The 19,083-nt window shown below is 45.3% G+C and overlaps 1 protein-coding gene across 1 annotated transcript; it reads right to left on the bottom strand.

The window, feature by feature from the left end:
• Positions 1-267: 267 nt before the first annotated feature.
• Positions 268-12,721, bottom strand: GEM (GTP binding protein overexpressed in skeletal muscle). Its single transcript, XM_058564612.1, has 5 exons — positions 12,681-12,721; positions 10,977-11,316; positions 4,152-4,228; positions 3,136-3,340; positions 268-1,587 (listed from the first exon to the last, which is right to left on the bottom strand). The coding sequence occupies exons 2-5, from the start codon at positions 11,305-11,307 to the stop codon at positions 1,310-1,312; spliced, it is 891 nt and encodes a 296-aa protein (XP_058420595.1). The 5' UTR covers positions 11,308-11,316; positions 12,681-12,721; the 3' UTR covers positions 268-1,309.
• Positions 12,722-19,083: the final 6,362 nt, after the last annotated feature.

The following is a 19,083-nucleotide window of genomic DNA, read 5'->3' on the forward strand; positions in this document are numbered from 1 at the left end:
CCCAACTGTATCAGCCAAAAATAACTTTGCATTACTGTGAATCATGGTTCCAAAGGAAAAATTTGGGGGATACTCTATAGAACAGTTAATGACTGGGCTACTGCTAATGAAAAGAAGAAATAATAAAATCACAGGTATGTTTCTTTAGAATGTGCTTGCTCTAAAAGCTTTATCAAAATAATCCCCATCATCTTGTCTGGGGAGGAAAAACATTTAAGAATGTCTTTTTTTTTCAAAGATTTTATTTCTTTTATTATAAGACATATAGGTAAAAACTTGCATATTCTGAAAAAGATAGAAAATGGTAATAAAATGGACATTTTTCTTAAGAAGTATGTTCATAAATATGCTTTATCAAATGTTAAAATGGTTATTATTTTGCAAAATAATAATAAATAGAGCAGAGCTGTGGCATACAAGGTTCAACTCAAAGTACCGGAAGTATTTATGTTTTATAAAAATTCAGACCTTTGATTATATTTAAAAATTTGGCATTTTGCACTCTAGGTTACCAATAATTCAGATTTTAAAAATATTTTTATGATGGCCTTATGATTTTAAAAATAATGAAACATACAAGGTAGTTTAAGTAGAATTTGATTAAAATAACTTTCCCCTAAATAAAAATAATAAGACACAGAAGTAAAGATATAATTTTTGAACCCATAAATGGTACATGTATCAGTTCCCAATTCTGTAAATTTCTGGATCCCCAACTGTGGGCATTGAACAAAAATTGTTTGTTAAGCTTTAGTTTCCAGCAAGGTCCATAATTTCTTTTCACAGCTTGATAGAGCAATAATAGTCATGACCATGGTGAGCCCAGTTCTACAATCCCAGCTCCATGAATATAAGGTACAGAGAAAGAAGTTCTCCCTCCTTTGAATAAACCCTTTGACAGTTTCCTATATTTATGACCCATCAGCCTCAAATTCACATGTCGGAACACTGGGCAAAATTTTAATTTTGTTCTTGTTTGAAAAGTTCTTGTTCTAGGCATTCTTTTGTAGGCTTCAATTCTCTACTATTCAAGGGAGAGAGGAAACACATGAACACCAAACATATCCTCTAATGAGTCCTGGGTGTTCAAGTAGCAAGGTCAGGCTTTTCCTATAAATAAATACTGACTCTTTACAAAGATCTGTCATTTCCCATGCATTATGTTGCCTGTGAGGCTAACACGTTAATTTCCAGCTGCAATAGGGGAAGCCACATCTAACAATACTTTAGAATTCAATCTAATATAGATTATCTGTCCCAACAGCCTTCAACGATGTCCATCAGGGGACATCTGGGTGACTCTGGGTGCCTAGAGCACAGAGAGGTCATGGCAGGATTTGGACTTGAGCTTGAAGGCCATATTCTTGTTGTTTTTGGCCACAATTTTGCCCCAGAAGCGCCTGGCTTTCCTGGGGATGCTCTCCCTCCTCTTCTGGTAGGCCAGCCGCCGCTCGTTCTTCTCTTTGCTGTCCCGCCGAAGGCGGACCTGCCGCACAATGCCCTCAAACAGCTCCTTCACGTTGTGCTGGACGGCCGCAGAGGTCTCGATGAACTTGCAGTCGAACACCACAGCACATGCTCTCCCTTCTGGTAGGGAAAGGAGGGGAGAGGAAGGTCAGAGGGGCTGCACAGAATGACCCTACACAGCACACAGTCAAGCTCGATGATTCCCGATTTTAAGTTGACTTCAAGGCAACTCTAAGTCAGTCACACACTGATGGATATTGGAGGCCACTGTGACACATGTCCTCCCAGGGCATAAACAGAAGCAAAGAATCTCACAGGAAGATTCCTGGGAAGCAGGAGAGATGGGCTTTAGATCTGGTCCACCATAAATTCACTGTGTGAGGGTCCAGTTTCATCAAATATAGTAGTATTAATTATAACAGTAAAAACCATAGCCTTAATTTATTGTACTTACTATGTGCCAGGAATTGGGTTAAATGCTTTATAAAGATTATTTTAATGCCCACAACAATCTTGAAAAATACATTATCCCCTCCAGATAGATGAAGAAACTTAGGCAGGGGTGGGGGATCCTGTAAAAACTTGAGGGAGTTCATAGCCTGTAAGTGGCAGATGTGAATTCGGGCTTGCTGCATGCTCAAGCTCACATTCTTAACTCTATCTCCTGACTCAGTTTCCTGAGTTGAAAACAAGAATCCTACTATTTTGCTTTCCTCTCTTAAAAAAAGAAATTAACGCTTTGATGAAATTATTTTGAAAAAATTTTGAGGATTTCACAAATGTACTAGACAATTACAGCAAACTGTACAAAGAAGCTTTTCTGGAACAGCCTCAATTTCAAATATTCCATTGTGTTCAATGACCATAGGTCCAAGTTTTGGTTTGGAAAAAATGATTACTATAGACAGTCATTTCCTAGAGTAAGACATTCCCAAAGTAGTTGTGTACATTAAGCCTTTATCAGGTTTCTTTTCTCCTGAGTGAGGCCTGGCAATGCAGTGTTTTATTTTTTACCATTGTACCAGGGACCAAATCTGTATTAGGTCAATAAAATTCCAAGGGCCCCAAAAGCACTTGGGTGCCCATTCAGCAAAAAGGAATCATCCCTGAACTAAGTATGAAAAAGTATACGTGACACCATCAGACTGATGCCTTAACTGAAATTTAGGAAGCCAAGGGTGGGGGCTAGGAGGGTGTTTCTAGGGTCTACAGGATAGAATTCTTCTATCCAGAGTAGAATTCTTCTCCTCAGTGGAACTCTTTCTCACAGGTCCCTAAATCAGAGTTCCCAGCCTTCCTGCATGAAGATGCCACTTTCACCTCCCTGAATTCTTGAGATCTCCCTGGAGAGCAGAAAGGACAAGGAAAAAAGGCTGAGGACTGCCAGTAAATTCCTCAGCATGATCTTTTCCCTAAAGGAATTCCAGGGAAAGCCTTGGGGGTGGGGAAACTGGAATCCTGCAGGTAGACCAGATGGACAAGTGAGCAACATCCAGCACAGATGATCTACTGGGCGTGGAGGAGTCAGCGCATACATAAAACTCCACGGAGCATTTTAACGAGCCCCTGGTTCCAGCTTCGTGAAAGAGCAAGGGAAGAGCACCTGTCTGAAGGAAAATGCAAGTAACCCAGAGGTTGTTTCCACGGCACCGGCACCACTCCCCTTACCTGATACAGACACTTCCCGGCACCGCACCAGGTCACTTTTATTGCCAACCAAAATTATAGGAATGTCCTCTGTCTGCCGGGCTCTGCGGAGCTGGATTCGCAGCTCAGAAGCCTTCTCAAAGCTGGCTCGGTCTGTGATGGAGTAGACAATCAGGTAGGCATCCCCGACTTGCATGCAGTGGTCTTGGAGCCATTCATTCTCCCCCTGAAATGAGAATGAAATGAGAAGATCTTCCATGAGCTCAGCATGGCCTGGTAAATGAGGAGTCAGTTTGCAAAGAAATGATATGTGTATCCTAAAGTACCCTTGCTGATACGAGAAAGGAAGAAAACTTATTCCAACGCCCCAAATGCATCAGTCTTCCATGCCTGCAAGATGTCTGGTGGCTGTAAAGACTGCTAGCCCATAAAGTACTTATGCCAAAAAGTTTTTACTCTCCAATTTCTTCTACAGCTTGAGTTGAGTTGATCAATTATACAACGACTCTGCCAAACAGTATTTCCAGTTCCTACCTACACTACCAAAAATGAGCCTTTTCTGGCTTCCAAATGACTCCCTTTTACCTTTCTCAAGTGATGACATTAAGAATCTTTTTGTGAGAATAGGAGGACTCTCACTGAATAGGTAGTCTAGCATATATGCTTAGAACTCAAAATCTTTAAAAAGCAAATGTTGAAGACTAGTAGTGAGAACATCAACTTCATATAATGTGGTTTTATATAGTTTAAAATTATCATCCACAACTCGTTGGTACTTTCCCTAACACAAATATACTTTTTTGTATTTTTGCTTAGATGTAAGGGCAAATCATTGCAACTTTCTTGTTATTCAGAGCTCATTTGCGAATACCCTGTTCCTTAGAACAGTCTCATACTTCAGAAGTAAAAGCTTTTAATCAAGAAAATGAGCCCACCTCATCTGGAACACCAAAAAGGGCAAGGTCACCCTTGCACCAAACGGCCTGTTGGAAGGCAAGCCCTGAGGAATTTACAGAAGAGCTGTAGGCTCTGCGTACCTTATTTTCCCACATGTCCAAGAGTATAATTGTTGCACTCTCCCCATCAACAATCAGTGTTCGCTCATATGTATCTTCTAGAAAAGAAAGAGCAGTGATATTGGAGTCAGGCAAATAGGCAACACTTTTATATAAGAGGGTCATGTACAAAATTATGCTGAAAATAAACTTACTAAATATGCAATTAGTTATGTAAATATACAGTCACAAAGGCAAATTATTATTTTTTAATCACTTTCAACAACATTCTATGTATATTCCTCCAGTACTCATTAAGCAGAATACCTACATCTTCTGAACGTGTATCACTAAACCACTTGACGTGAGAGGCATTCGTTTTCGTTATTCCTGGACCTTTCATACAGGAAAACCATTTATTAGGATAAACTCACTTTACAGCTTCTGACTCAGATTCAACAGATGCCGCCACGAGAAAACACGAACTGCCCAGTGGAACTGTCAGCCCCGTTCAGGAGCCTCATGGGGAAATCCACCCCACCTTCCAGTGGGGTGATTACTGAACATTCACTGGCGATTTCAGGAGCTTTGAGCTCAGAGACATTTCTCCTCTTTTGAGACGGGAAAGAAAAAAATCTTAAGACTATCCCTGTTCTGGCTGAAGTTTTCTTCTTTAAAAAATACAGCTCCCTAGGAATAAACGGGTTTGTTTTTCCATCTTAAGTCCAACAAAAGCGCAGCCTCCAGCTCTACTTGGTAATGGAAACTTCCCTCCCTGCACTTGAGCCCAGACTGAGGGTAGGCGAAGAGTGAAAGCAGTCCAGTGGGCCAGAGCAGCTCCAGCCTAGAAAAATCAGGAGGAGGGCAGGTCGGGGGAGGGGGACAGTTAACTTGAGTTAACTGGGATTTTTGCAAGAGGGATTCCCACCAACTCCATACGGCTGAGCCCATCTCCAGTCTATTTTCACAATGATGTTTCCTGTTTGGAATTTCATCATTTGAAAATTACGATTTTCATAATGATTTTTTATCACTTTTCTTGCTGTCCCTTTTGCCTGGAATCTGTTCCCTCAAATATCCCAAAGGCTTTTTCCCTTTCCTCCTTCTGAGAGAGGTGTTCTCTGGGCGTCTATTTAAAATTGCAACACCTCTCCCCTACCGATATTCCTTACTCTCTTCCCTGTTTTATTTTTCTTTATTGTGTTTATCACCATCTAACACGCAATCCATTGAACTTGCTTATTTTATTATTTTCTGTCCCTCTCACCCCCTAGAATGGTAAGGCAGAGATTTGCATCTGTGCTGTTTAGTGTTATATGCTCCAACACCCAGGATAGTGCCTGGAGTATTGTGGGTGCTCAGTAAATACTTATCAAATGAATGAATGAATGATAAATATAGCATTGTGGCTGTGAGCACAAGCAAACCTGAATTAGAATCTGGGTGCCATCCCTTATTAACTATGTGGCTCTGGACCACTTAACTTAAGCTCTCTGGGCCTCGGTTTCTTCATCTGTGAAATGGGATTGGTAACAGTATCCATGCCTTAGGGCTGTGTGACAATTACATATATCAAGCCTGGGCACAAAGTAGAAATGCAACAAATGTTAGCTGTTATCACCACCTCTTCAGATGGAGAAGTTGGTCCTTGCCATACTTGGCATTGCCTAGTATAGGTAAATCCTAGCTTAGGAGGGCTACGTTGGGAGAACCAGGATATTTCTTGCTTTATAATAGTGAGGGGATTATGAAAAGCAATGTTCCTGGTTTAATGCTTCTTTATCAAGGAATTAGAATCAAGATTGGGAAAGGAAGGAAAATGACAAAGAAGAAGAAAGGTAACCAGGGATGGCTCTGTCTTTCTGTCAATTTCCCCACCTCCTCTAGGTGTCATTCTTCTAACCCATGGTGATTGTTTTCCACTGGAGGATTAAAAATCCATTATGCCCATCATGTTTGCTGTCCAAAACATGCAGCAGGAACGGGATCACAGCGGGATGCACACTTGGTTTACTGGAGAGGAGGATCTCAGGACTTCAACAGGCAAATTTACACAACCAAATGGAAATCCTCAGAGCCTCAGCAGCACAGACGGGGCTGGGGCTGACTGCCCCTTACCACCTCAGAGCTGTCATCTTTTCTCTAAAAGCCCTCCCTGTGCGCAGAAAACTCAATACCGCACTTTCTCTGCCATCAGCCCATCACTCACCACTGAAAAGCAGGTCCAAGGGACTCACAGGAATCCCCAGTAGTTCAAACAGAAAAGTCCTGTATTCCAATAGCTAAGGGAAAAAGCCAACTCCAACTTTCTCTTGGTTTAACAGATATCAGAACAAGTCTAGAGAAAAAGTGGACTAAGGATTACAGCTGTGAACATAGAGTCAAACTACTTTGCTATTCTGGAAGGTTCCTGACAGTGACATTCTGTCTGACTTACCTCTGCCTGAAAAATCATTGTGTTTAAACCCAAGAGCCTAAAATAATACATCCCTGTCCTGCCTTGTGCATATGCCCCACACCTGGGTTTATATACTCTCTCTGGCTACAGGCCCCAAGGAGTCTTCAAACACACAAAGCATCCTGCTTGATGGCCTTCTGCTAACCAGGAGGGGGCCTGCCTGTATCCAAAGCTCCACTTTCTCTTTCTCCCTTAGTTGCTCACCTTTTAGCCTCTTCAAGTGCTAATCGGGTGAGGAGAGGGGAAATGAAAGAACAGGAAATTCCAGAAGAGTCCTTTGAAATTTGCCCTGGGTTAAGGCATGTGGAGAAAGGACTGAGGCCTATTGGGTTGTAAGGCTTTCCAGTAACCTGGGTCTGGGGAAGTCTTCATTTCGCCAGCGCTCTAGATGAAAGCCGGGGTGCATTCACATTCTGTATGTCTCAGGAGAGCTCATCCTGATCATCCTGACTGGGTGGGGTGCAGTTTCTATGACTGGGCGATTGTGTCAGTGGCCATTTTCCCTGGACTAGCGCACCTTGATTTGTCTTTCCTCATTTGACCCCAAATGTGCTTGGAGGGTCCTCTTGCCCAGGACTGGCTCAAGTGCTCTGTGTGGAGCCTGCACGGGCATTCTCTCACACGCTGCCCCTCAAAAGCTCTGAGGCCCCAGCATCCCTCCCGCCAAACACTTTCTCCTGCCTTCAGCTTTCACAGCCCCAGGGGTCCCAAGGAACCCTGGAAGGAAGACCTGCTCTAGGAATACCGTCCTCTCCTCTAATGGCTTCCACCTCCTCTGCACATCTCACAGGGCCCCAGCCAGGGCTGACCAAAGTAGATGGGGACTACAAGCAATGAAAGGGCCAATTTCGGAAGATAAGCCCAGGGAAAGGAAATGGGAGATTCAGAATCAGCTCTAACGAACGTCCATTCCGTACTTACTATGCACCAGGCACTATGCCACAAGCTTAATATATGTCATCTCCTTTAATCCTCTGAACACCCTAGGGGGTAGGTATTATCCCTATCCTCCTAACGAGGAAGCTTGAGGAGGTTAAGTATCTTGTCCAAGGGCACCCAGCTCAGTCAGTGTCAGAGCTGGGGTCCAAACCCACACCATCAGACGGCAAGTCCAGAGCTCTCCCTGTACTTCCTGTGGATGTGTGCAGGGCCTTCTCACCTGTCTCAGCACTTCCAAATCCTAGTTGTCCTTAGGCCCCAGCTCAGAGACCACCTCTTCCATGAAGCCTTTTCTGATTTCCACAACCAGAAGTAACCTGTTCTCCTCTGAATTCCCACAGCACTCTCCTAGTACCTCTTTCAAGACATTTATTACAGCCTCGCTTGATTTGTAGTTGATGTATATCTGATCTCTATTACATATACTGTAAGCATCCTGAGGGAAGAACCCCCATGACTCTGCATGTCCCCACAGTGCCTCACCAAGTTCCATGGTATATATTCAGTAACTTGTTGAGGAATGAATGAATGAATGGATAAATGAATGAATGAACAGCATTAAATGCATACTGAGTCATTAGATTATTGCAATATAACCATAACAACAACCATCTTTATTAAGAGAAATAATGATGAGATTATTGTGTCTATTTTTTTAATGGTTAATGCTGAAAAAAGAACAACGTAGGGGCCTTGGAAAACCCTCCTCTTGGGAAACAGAAAGCCAATTAGTGATTCCAATAGCCGCCTACAGAGAAGTGATGTAATCCTAGATGGTAAAAATTAAGTTACTCAAATAGGACACGTTAGATAGGTCAGGTCACCTGAGAAGCTTCTTCTTGTCAAAGATTCTCTGTTTGAGGAGATAAGAAAAGGATTCTCCCTCTCCCCCACCTCCCCATTAAACAAAGAGGTTTCCCAAGTATAGAAGACTGCCTTCTCAAATTCCAGGTATGAGTCTCCCTCCTTCCCACTCTAGGCCTATGGGGTTGCCACCCTCTGGATAGGTACCACTCCACTCTAATTGATAAACACTTTTGAAAGTCTACTATCCACCAACTTTTTCAACTCCTCCTTTTTAAAAAAACAAACAAAAATTCTCAATTGATCTCTTCCTTCTGTCAATCCCCAAAGCACTGTATTGTTACTTCTTAAGGTATTCAGTAATTTTACCCTGTTCGGAATCATAGCCGCTGACACGTAGCTCCTTCCTAAGAGAGTACGCTGTACCTTATCCATCACTGGGTACACCAGAGCCTAGCGGAGAGACAGGCATGTGGCTGACGCTCAGCCCAAAATGCTGTAGGACTTAGCATTTGGACACTAAATCCAGGGGCTGCAGGGTACAGCGAAAGAACAGAGCATTTGCATTCAACCACAACTAGGTCTAAATCCTCATCATACCATGGACTAGCTTTTTCACCCTGGAAAAGTCACTTGACCTCATAAGCCTCCATTTCTTCACCTGTAAAATAGTGATATTAATACCAAATTGGTGCAATTTTCCTAAGTATTATCAAAAATACATGTGGGAAGTACTTAGCAGAGTGCCTGGCACACAGCAGGTTCCCCATCAGTGGTAGAAAGAGAAAAACACCAAAGTGAGATTATAAAAATCCCGAGTTCTGGGGCTGGCCCGGTGGCGCAAGCAGTTAAGTGCGCGCGCTCCGCTGCGGCGGCCCAGAGTTCGCCGGTTCGGATCCCGGGCGTGCACCAACACACCGCTTGGCAAGCCATGCTGTGGTGGCATCCCATATAAAGTGGAGGAAGATGGGCATGGATGTTAGCCCAGGGCCAGTCTTCCTCAGCAAAAAAAGAGGAGGATTGGCAGATGTTAGCTCAGGGCCGATCCTCCTCCAGGAAAAAAAAAAAAATCCCGAGTTCTAACTCCAGCTGCCCCACTGAATGATTCTAGATAAGCCTGTCCGTCGCCCTGAGACTCAGTTTACTCATATGAGTGCAGGAATTTTGTGAGGTCCAAAATAAATGGTAGAAAATATAAGACACCCAATAAACTGCCTCTCCCATTGCAAATGCACATTTTAAATGTTAATTCCTCCTTCCCCTTCTCCTATAGAGACAGTCACCCATCAGCCTTTACAAAAAAAGAGAAAATCAATTGTACAATACTGGCCCTACTTCTCCCTTGACATTTGTTTAGCTATTGTCCTTGAGATTCCAGAAGTGAGGAGAGAAATCGATGTTCCATCAATGAGTCATCATTTATAGCCTGGTTTGGGAACTGCCTCATGAAGGAAGAACTCCTCGACACTAGAGACAGTCAAGAGGAATCAACGCTTAGCGGAAACGGGATGACAGCAGTGAAGGAGTACAACTGCTATGCTTCATGCTATGCTGTGAAGTGGAGGGTAGAACTGCGTCATCACTAAGGCATCTTCCTACTCTGGAAGCCTGTGATTCAGCTGTGGGTTGCAACTGAGAGTACAGACAGCCCATGCCACTCGGGCAAGCACTAGAAAATTCTTCCTTCTGCAGCTAGGGACATGCAGCTACCCTGGTCATGTATGCTAAGATGGAAGCTGTGGCCGAAAGACCCTGTATGAACACCACTGGCTATTAGGATCCTCATATTACTTCCCAGAATATAGTGCCACGCTTTACACGCATTTGAGGAATACATGCATTTTTGAGATTACATCACCTCAAATAAGTTTTGGAAATAGGCAAGGTTTAAATAAATATTTTAAATGAGATTGTACAAGGAAAACTGTCTTGGAAAACTGTAAGACTCTATACAAACATATTTATCATCATTATCATACTTCAAATTTTTAAAAAAATTATTGTACTATTTCAAATGCAGATTTTTTTTTTTCCTGCTGAGGAAGATTGGCCCTGAACTAACATCAGTGCCCATCTTCCTCTATTTTGTACGTGGGATGCTGCCACAGCATGACCTGATGAGCGGTGTGTGGGTCCGTGCCCAGGATCCGAACCTGGAAACCCTGCAGCCAAAGCAGAGTGTGTGAACTTAACCACTACGCCACCCGGCTGGCCCCTCAAATACAGATTTTTGAATTATTTTATACTCTTAAAAGACTCTAATATTGGTGGAAACAAACTGATGAACCCATCCTAACAGTTTTTCAAATCCCTTTGGTTTTAGGTATAACCATGGAAAAAGGCTATGTCTACAGTGAGCTCTTGAAAGGTCTAGGTCAGAGGGGGATCCTGAGCCTCTGGCTCTGCTCTCTTTAATCAGCCTCCCCCAGTCCCTTCAGAGCTGGAATGTAAGAAATTCCCTTTCTGGCCCAGGTTTTACCTCTGAGCATTTTCATTTTCTTGTCCCGAGGGCCTGTGCCAGGGCTTTCTGGGGACTCAGCTCCCCCAGCCAGTGCCAAGAAGGCACAATCGCAGTTCCCAACTCTGCAGATGAGTGACCCACTCACTCACGCTTCCTGCCTGGACCACCGTAACGGACAGAAACCCGGTGGGCTTGGGCCACCTACCTCCCAGCACCTCGCAGTCGCTGTCCATGCTGTCATGCACGCCCGCAAAGATGTTGGCCAGAGTGGACTTGCCCACCCCCTGCTCCCCTATGAGCACCACCCGGTAGTAGGTGTTCCCCGACTCGGAGGAGATGACTGAGTCTGTGGAGTCGGAGGACCAGCTCCGGCGGTAGTGGTCCTCAGGGGTAACAGAGGGACGGCTGCGCTGGCTGTGCTGGTGGGGCTCTTTCTGGACCATCAGATGCCTGCCGTCAGCCGGGATGCTCCAGCGCTGCTGCTGTGGCTGCATGCCCACAGTGCCCTGGCGCATGGTGACATTATTCAGAGTCATCGTTGGGTCCTGGAGAGCAAAGCGGCCAAGATGTTAGCATTAGTAAGCATAAGCGAGAGGTGAGGAGGCTCAAACACACAGTCAGTCATCAGTGATATTTTATCAGATGGGGTGAGAACGAAGCAACCATAACATAAGGAACACCAATGAGACAGTCCCCAAACCCTAAGAGGCTTTCAACTGGACACACACACACACACACTATTAGTAACCAGCTCCTCAGGCAGCCTGTCACTTGCAAAGAGAAAAAAGTACCGTTAACATCGCACACTGCCTATGGGCTTCCTCCATCATCAAAGAAGCCTTGGGATCCCCACTCAGAGCTGGTACAAAGGCAGCCAGAAGGAACCTAGAGCCTCCACAGATGGCTTAAAAAGCAACAAGTTAATGGAGCTGGGGACCAGCTGGCCAGGTTAGCTGCTCTTGTCTAAACATGAATCTTAATTGCACCAGCGTCCAGCGGGCTTTTGTGCCTCAGTGGGAAACACGTGGCAATGACATCACTCCCCCCACTGGACCGGACAAGCACTTATTGGAACTTCCATGTTTAGTCAAGTTGCCCTGATGATCTCCAGCTGCCTGAATAGGCTGTTATTTGGGGGGAAAAAAGAATTTCTGTTTGAGGTTTATGCCTCAGCTCTGCCCTCTTGCTCATAGATATCATGGTTAAAACATCCCAGCCCCAAGCCTGTTCCTTCTGGCAGAGAAATGACCTGCTCATGTTCAGACATGTGCAGAGAAAATGCTTCACTCTTATAAAACCATGTCCAGGCCAAGAGTTCTTTAATTCAACTCAGATTTCCACCTTCTTGAAGCAAATCGGAAGGCCAAAGACTCTCCTAAACGTCATTCAGCAACTTAGCTACAACTTTCCCTTCGCCAGACCCTCTCCCCTTGCACGGAGGTCTGTTCTCCCAGGCTACTGATATAAAGCAGAAGCATTCACATTTTAACCAGCAAGATCCGCTCACGAGAGCGTGAACTGCACCGACACTCCCCTTGCCACACTCACCCTCACACTCCACAGCCCGACACCTCGGCCACTAACCAGGATGACCGGCCGGTATTTTAATCTCACAAGCAGCTGACTTGCGTTCAAACAACAAAAGCATGAACTATCACTGAGGGCTGCCCTCCGAGCACACAGTCTGTAGGAGGAGGTGACTCTCCCACCGAACAGAACTCAGGCAGCTGCTGATGACCAATGGCATCCTTTGCCCCTTAAACTCTGCCCCCGCCCAGAAAACCACAGCGCAGACAGCACGTTCCAGGGGCTCTTTTCCCAACTCAGAAAGTTCTGCCGGCTGGGAACGCCCACCCCCCTAAATCACTGCCCCGAAGTCGGGAGGGCGCCCCCGGGCAGCCCCGCTTACTCGGCTCCGCCGGGCGGGCGTCCGCGCGTCGCGTCGCTGTGCCGGCGCGCTGCGCTCCGGGCCGCGCTTTATAGCGCGCCCGCCTGCCGCGCCGGGGCTTTTCCGTGACGTCGGCGCCCCCGCGGGGGGGGCGGGCTGCGGCACACTCCCAGTCGCAGCCGCGCCACTAAATCAGTTACTCGCAGTCATGTGACCTCTCTCTCCCCTTTTGAAAAATAACGACGGTTCAATCCCGGGCTCCTTTATTTATTTCTTTTTTTATTTTTACCAGGTGGACACAGGAAGATGGAAAAAATTAACTAAATGCCGCTTAACCGCTCTTCCCAGCAAAGCACTCGCGAGCTGTTGGGGTAAAGGATGGAGGAAGAGGCAGGCTTGAGTTGCGAGACCTGCTTTGCCAGGAAAACAGGGATCAGCCGGGCGCCCGCCGAGACTCGAGCCTCTGGCGTGGGGCTGCAGCCACCTTGAGGGGCCAGGGCTTGTGTCAGCCGCATCTTGTGCAAGGGAAACAGCTGCTGCCTGCCTCCTGTCACCTTTTCTCTGGAAGACGGAGGGAGAGGAGCCCCGCACCGTTTTGTTTCTCTTCTCTGGCAGGGACCCAGAGAGAAGGGGCCAGGGAGAGGTGAAGAGGGGGGACAAGACCTTGCATAGTGCAGTTTTGAACAACAACTTAAATTAGGGAATCCAAGCAGATTGTGCTAAATGTGGCCGGCCCTCCTGCTCTGGGCCAGGATGCCGAGGCTCCTCAATCAGGGAATTTAGTCATAGTCCCAATCAGCAGCATCTCTGTACCAGCCTCCCTGGCATGGCTGAACCTGGGCATGAAGCCAGAGCGTCCCAGCCTTGGGGAGCGTGAGCCAGGCACTGGGGCCCAAATACCACCCCCCACCACCACCACCGCTGCTGTGAATGAAGGGCACAGGATAATAACAACAACTACTACTACCATTTACCAAGTATCTCTTAGAGCCTAGACACAGTAGGTACTCTTAGGCCTCTGCAGTACCTTAATCTTTACCATTCTGCAAGGTGGGTATAATGCTACCCCCATTCTATGGAGGAGAAAAATGACGCTCGACCAGAGAGCTCAAGGTCACACAGCTCACATAAGTGGCAGAGTCAGGATTCAAAACCTGATTTGCCTGACTGTTTGCACTGCACCACCAGCTGAAGGGTTTCCATGACCTCTTTCTGGGGACATGGGCATTTCCCAGACAAAGTGTTTGGGGATGACAATGGCCTTTCCAACACATCCATCCACTATTCCAGCCAGCTTCATTTCTGGGTTGGCTGGTAGCTCTGGGAAGTAGCCAAAGGCACCAGCATCTATTTGAGTGGCTGGAGTCTGCTGTGATGCGAGTCCATTCTCAGTTATCCTGCAGGCGGTTATCTGCTTTGGGGACCCTCTGCTGAGACCTGCCAGGCCCCAAGCTGGCAAAGGTGGAATCCACAGAGTAATGAACGCTTGGAGCTCTTCTAGTCCCAGGTGCCTTGGCCACAATCTCCTACTTGTTTTACACGTAAGGAAGCTGAGAGCCAGAGGGCTGACTGCCACTCAGCTGGCAAATGGCAGAGCTGGAACTGGAACCTGGGTGTCCTCACTGCCTGGATGCTGCCCTTCACTTCCATCAAGCTTCCTTCTGGGCTGAGCTAGGAGGGCACGACTACAGATGTGGTGACAGGAAGGGGGTGAGGAGAGGCCATCCAAGCGTGTATCGCTGACTCAATTCTAAAACACATGTAATTTGTGAATTATCTGCGTTTCAGAATTATCCATGCTTTGTCCATGCTGAGCCTCCCACTCTCTCGACTGGTCTCAACAGAAACATTATGTGCGTAAAAACTAAGAATAAATCAGAGTTTATAATCATAGAGCCTCTCAATTCTGCTTTGGCCTAATGACAAGAACCTAATTTTTCACATTAATAAGAACCTAATTCTATGCCTGGGCAATATCTACTGTGAACTATTTTTCATTGGTGTATGTGAGGCACGCCGAAGAAAAGGAGCTCTCAAGGTGGGGGGAGGCACTTTCCATCCACTATTGATTGGCTAAGTACAGCAACGTCGCGTTTGAATGCAAGAATCTGCCTTCTTCAATTTTCTGTCCTTTCTTAAATGTTTCTTCTTTTCAAGAAGCCAGATGAGAAAACAACTACGTAGGAAAAGTTTCAACTGAATGGCAGTTAAGTTGGAATGAATATTTAGACAAAAGTCACAGTTATGCCTCACAAAAAGCACATTTGAGCACCAAATCTTATCCAGCAGAGTCCCGGGTACCTCATCCAGGATTCCAGCTCACTGGGACCATCTGAGGGTATGGAGCTGGAGAAAAAAGGTGGAATCAGGGCATTTGGGCAAGTGGCAAGTTCTGAAGAGGAAAAATTGCCAGAATATTATAGTTTCTTGTTCTATGAATTATTCTCTCCATATTCTTCTGCCAGCATTCAAAGCCTTCCTCAGGTTCTAGCTAACATGAAGAAGAGTACAGCTAGGCGGCAGAACTCAAAACAACAAAAATAACTAACATTTACTGAACAATATACATACCTTGTCTCCGTTAATCTTCATCACCACTGCACTTACCCATGTTTTATGGATGAAGATGCCGAGGAAGGAGGTGAAATAACTTGTCCAAGGTCTCAGAGCCGCGCTCTCCAGGGCCACCATCTCAACCACTGTTCTCATTAGAGCGGGGCACACGCTGCAGCCCCGTTCCCACGCTAGCCCCACCTCAGCCCGCTCCCTTCCCAAGTCCCCTCAAAAGAGAAGGAGTTTTTATCTGATTGGCCAAAGTCCTTGGCCTTCACTGGGCCCCGTTTACTCATGGGGAAGGTGAAGCATGAGCCATGCCCTCCTCCCCCTTTTCTCCAGACCCTCTGCCCTGGCTGAGAAAGTGAACTTGGCCTTCCCTTGGGGCCCTGACTGCCTCTCTGTCTCTGTCATTACCACTCTTTCTCTCAGCATATTGACCTGAGAACCCAAGCCCCATGATTTCCAAAAGGGATGAGAGAGGGAGGAAAGAGGTGGGAGAGGAGGAGAACCTTTGGGCTCCTCCCAGGGCTGCGGTTTATGGCATCAGGGACTTGCAGAAGCATTAATATAATATCGCTTTGAATCTCATCCCTTGAAAACTCTGAGGGAGGAGAGATGATGGGTAGGCCCAGGATCTGTATATCCTTGGGTCTGTAACAGTATCTTAAAAGCAACAGAATCACTCAGTCTTCAACATACTGTACTGCCTCATCTATACTGGAGACTTACTACAACCAAGGTCATGCTTACTCTTGCCACCAAGTCAATGCCACTCAGTGGTAAAGGTGACACCATCCACATGCTCTCCCACTAATAAAAGGTAAATTATAGACTGGTGCCTTAGTAGGTGATAAAATAAATGGCTATTTTAAATTGGCTTTTTTTTTTTTTTTTAGTGAGGAAGATTAGCCCTGAGTTAACATCTGTTACCAATCCTCCTCTTTTTTTGCTGAGGAAGATTGGCCCTAAGCTAACATCCATGCCCATCTTCCTCCACTTTATATGTGGGATGCCACCACAGCATGGTTTGATAAGCAGTGCGTAGGTCCGCACCCAGGATCTGAAACTGTGAACCCCAGGCCACCAAAGCGGAGCGCGTGAACTTAACCACTACACTACTGGGCCAACCCCTTAAATTGCTTTTTAAATGTTTTGCATTTTGATGCCTTTAGGCAAGTCATGCTCTCCAATTCGCCACAGTCCTCATTACTCCCCAATGTATTCTACTCCAGCCAAATTCTCTCATTTAGATTATCTACTTGGCCTCCAAAGGCATTTGACTGTGACCCCTGCAAGGGCTGAAAGGAAAGGAAGGGGCTTTAGCATTAGAAAAGCAAATTCAAACATAGGCCTTTCCTCTTCTTAGCCACGTGATGCTGGGGAAGTCACCAAACCCCAGAGGCCTTGGCTTCTGTCGTTCTGAGGACTAAAGAGCTCCTGAGTGTGGAAGGGCTCTGTCTAGCATGGAGGGAGCACCACGTCGACGCGAGTGATTGTAAGTATGACGCAGGAGCCAGGGATTGAAGATCAGCCACCTGCCCTCGGTTCTGCTGCCTCTTTAGGCTCGCGTTAAATTAATCCAGCAGAATTCAGGACGCAGGAGGAGGAGGGAGGGCGGACAGGAAATGTACTCATACTGATGTTACTAGGAAAAAATAATTAGAAGGAGAGTGGTAGGCTTGAGTTCTTTGTAAACAAACAAGGAGCTGGGGTCAAACAGCCAGCACACGTAATAGGCCTCCAGCAGCCACAAAGCACTGAGGAGGAGCCGGGGGGGAGGCAGTGTGCACAGTGTCTGAGCACAGAAAGCACTGCCCACCCACTCTGGGAAGTCTAAAGAAGGAAAGAATTACTATATGGAAAATCATTGCTTTACAGAAGGGAAAAAAAAGGCTCCAATTGCAAAATCAAGAGAGCCCTGATTAAGAGAAAACAAAGACTGAAGAAACGATGGCTAAGAATAACCTCTCAACATCCAGAGGCCTGTGCGATCCAGATGGACACTCCCTGCAGCTGCATCTTCCTTCAGGCCGGCCCCAGCTGCTCATCAGACTCCTGCTGAGCAGATTTAATTTTCCATTGAAAAAATTCTTAGCTGTCACCCGTCCTCCACTCCATTAGCCCAGTCTGCTGCAGGCCTTTACTGCTCCTTCTAAAACCCCGCAGGGGAAGTGCAGAAGGACACGCTGTAGCTCAGAAGGCTGAGGGGAGCCTCCTGAAGAAAGCAGACGTTCTCCGCCCAGCTTCCTCCATTCATTCCTTCATTAAACAGCAAGAACTACCGAGCCTCTACCTCATGCCAGGACCTGTGCTATGGCTGGGATAAGGTACTTACACTCTCATGGGACTTATGTTCTGATAGGAGAAATAATAAATAAACAAAGTATCACCATGTTCATTCATTCATTCATTCATTCACTTACTCTTTCTCTGAGCATGCCACTCTTTAGCCTCAGTTTCCTCATCCATAAAAAGGGGATGATAATCCTGGAGAGGATGTGCAAAGTAAGGGTCAAGTACATGCCCATTTAGAAGACTGACAATGCCAGGTTGGTGAAAATGTAAAGAAGGGGCGTTCTAATGCCCTACTGGTAGGAGCATAAGTTGATATGGCCACTTTGGAGATCAACCATCAACATCTAAGATGTGCATATCCTTCATGATCCAGCAATTCCATTTCTAATTGTGCATCTTCTACATTACACGAGGAGATGGACCCAAGGATGCTCATCAAAGCACTGTTTGTTTGTAATGGCAATAATCAGAAACCACCTAATGCCCATCAGTGAATAAATGCATAGTGGTATATTTATACAATGAAACATTATGTAACAGTGAAAATAAATGAAGTGGACCTACTTGTAGCAACATGGATAAATATTGAGACCATAATGGTGACTGGAAAAAGCAAACTGCAGGATGTCTACAGGGTAATAATTTATATAATTTTTTTAAAACTCCACACGAATATTTTATAGTTAAATCTATTTAGTAAAAGTATAAGAACATGGATGAGAAAAATACACACCAACTTCAGAATAGAGATTACCCCTGGGAAAGAAGGGAATGACAATTAGATGGACAGCAGACTTCTCAAAAACAACCAAGAAGCCAGCAGACAGTTGTATAATAAAATCAAAGTGCTTATTGAAAGTAATTGTCAAGCTGGAATTTTATGTTCAGCTAAACTGCTGTTCAACAATGTGAGCTAGACAAATATTTATTGAGCACTTATCGTAAACCCTAGAGACGCAGAGTTATATAAGACCAGGTTCCCATCCTCCAGGAGCATAAAGTCTAGTGTTCCTTTCCCCAGCAGCTACCAAATCCATGAGAAGATCATCCACGAGCTGCATTAAAAGCTTTGGCCCAATGTATGTTTGGTTTCCCAGTCCACACAATGTTTTTCTCCCTGGGGTTTCTTCCTTCAGCAACAGAAAAATCAGTGAGACTTCTTAACCCAAGGAGTCAAAACGAGCCCAAGGTAAAGGCCTTGATTTACCCAATTATAGTGACACAAGAATTCTTCAATGATAAACCTAAAAAGGCCAAAAGAACAAACAGTTTGGTTAAGGACCTGCACAGTTAACACCTTTCATACATGGTTATAAGTATTCCTGTTTGCCTGCTCTGTTTTCCTAATCTCATATCTTCCTGATTCCCTGGGTCTTTCTTTAAACAATTGGATGGTTTCTCCAATACTTAAAAAGGCAGTGAGACTTTTGGCTTTGGTAGGGTGCATTTAAGTCATCCCTGCAATGAATATCATCCAGAATTTTTTCTAAAAAAGAAAAATGAATCAAGCCCTTAATTAATGAAAAGTTATGTCTAAGTTACTGTTCTTTTTAAAGAATTCCTTCATAATTGA

This window comes from Diceros bicornis, chromosome 21 (assembly GCF_020826845.1).
Source record: "Diceros bicornis minor isolate mBicDic1 chromosome 21, mDicBic1.mat.cur, whole genome shotgun sequence".
NCBI classification, from domain to species: domain Eukaryota; kingdom Metazoa; phylum Chordata; class Mammalia; order Perissodactyla; family Rhinocerotidae; genus Diceros; species Diceros bicornis.